The 865-nt window shown below is 45.8% G+C and overlaps 1 protein-coding gene across 1 annotated transcript in view; it reads right to left on the minus strand.

The window, feature by feature from the left end:
- LOC119581716 overlaps window positions 1–865 on the minus strand; it is a gene marked incomplete in the record, with an annotated part of 132029 nt that overhangs the window by 108199 nt on the left and 22965 nt on the right. The window contains 1 exon segment of the mRNA XM_037929840.1: window positions 16–246. Within this exon segment, the coding sequence (XP_037785768.1) occupies window positions 16–246 (231 nt within the window).

Here is an 865-nt window from a genome sequence, read left to right on the forward strand (position 1 = left end):
CAACAAAGATCCTACCTTTCTCTGCCCAGGTACGGGGTCCATATGGCAAAACTCGATACCAAAGTTGAAGAGACAGGCCTGATACCCGAGACACTTTTGTAGCGTTGGACATTTAGTAGTGCCCCTCTCCTCGTCTGTGGGCACGTCGTCGTCCGGTTTGATGAGCCAGTGGGCATAGGGTATGTCGAGCTTGTGGTCGGGAAATTTCTCAATGATGTCGGGTCCTGTTTGTATCAACATAGCAATCTGTTGGGTGGTGAAAAGAATGAGAGGATGAAGTAAGGAGAGAGATGTTAGAAGAGAAAGGGGAAGGAAGGATAATGAGTGATGAAAGAAGAAGGGAAGAGATATTAGAGGAGGAAGAGGAAGGAAGGGAGAATGAGTGAAGAGGGAGAGTGACAGGGGAAGAAAGAGAGAGATTAGAAGGTGAAGTGGAGTGAGGGGAGGGAAAGAGGGAGAAAACTTAGAAGGAGAGGTAGAGTGACTTAGACGGAGGGAAAATGGAAAGGAAAAGAGAGAAGTGAAAAAGGAGGAATAAAAGGGGAGAGGGGTTTGAGTGAAAGGAGAAGAGAGAGGTGGGGCAAGGAGGGAGCGAAGGAAGATAGAAAGTGGAAGAGATTAATGAGAAAGATTAGAAGAGAGATTTCGAGAGGCAGAGGGAATGGGAGGAGAGAGATTAGAATAGGTGTAAGAGGAAAATGAGAGAGGTAGATGTAGAGTAAGGGGGAAGGAATGAGAGAAGAAGCAGAATGAGGCAGAGATTAGAAGGAGTGGTAAAGTGAGGGGTGGGTGAGAGGTTAGAAGAAGATATAGAATGAGAGAATAGTTTTATAGAGAGAGGTGAAGGTAAGAGAGAGATTATGAG

This window comes from Penaeus monodon, chromosome 15 (genome assembly GCF_015228065.2).
Source record: "Penaeus monodon isolate SGIC_2016 chromosome 15, NSTDA_Pmon_1, whole genome shotgun sequence".
Lineage (NCBI taxonomy): Eukaryota > Metazoa > Arthropoda > Malacostraca > Decapoda > Penaeidae > Penaeus > Penaeus monodon.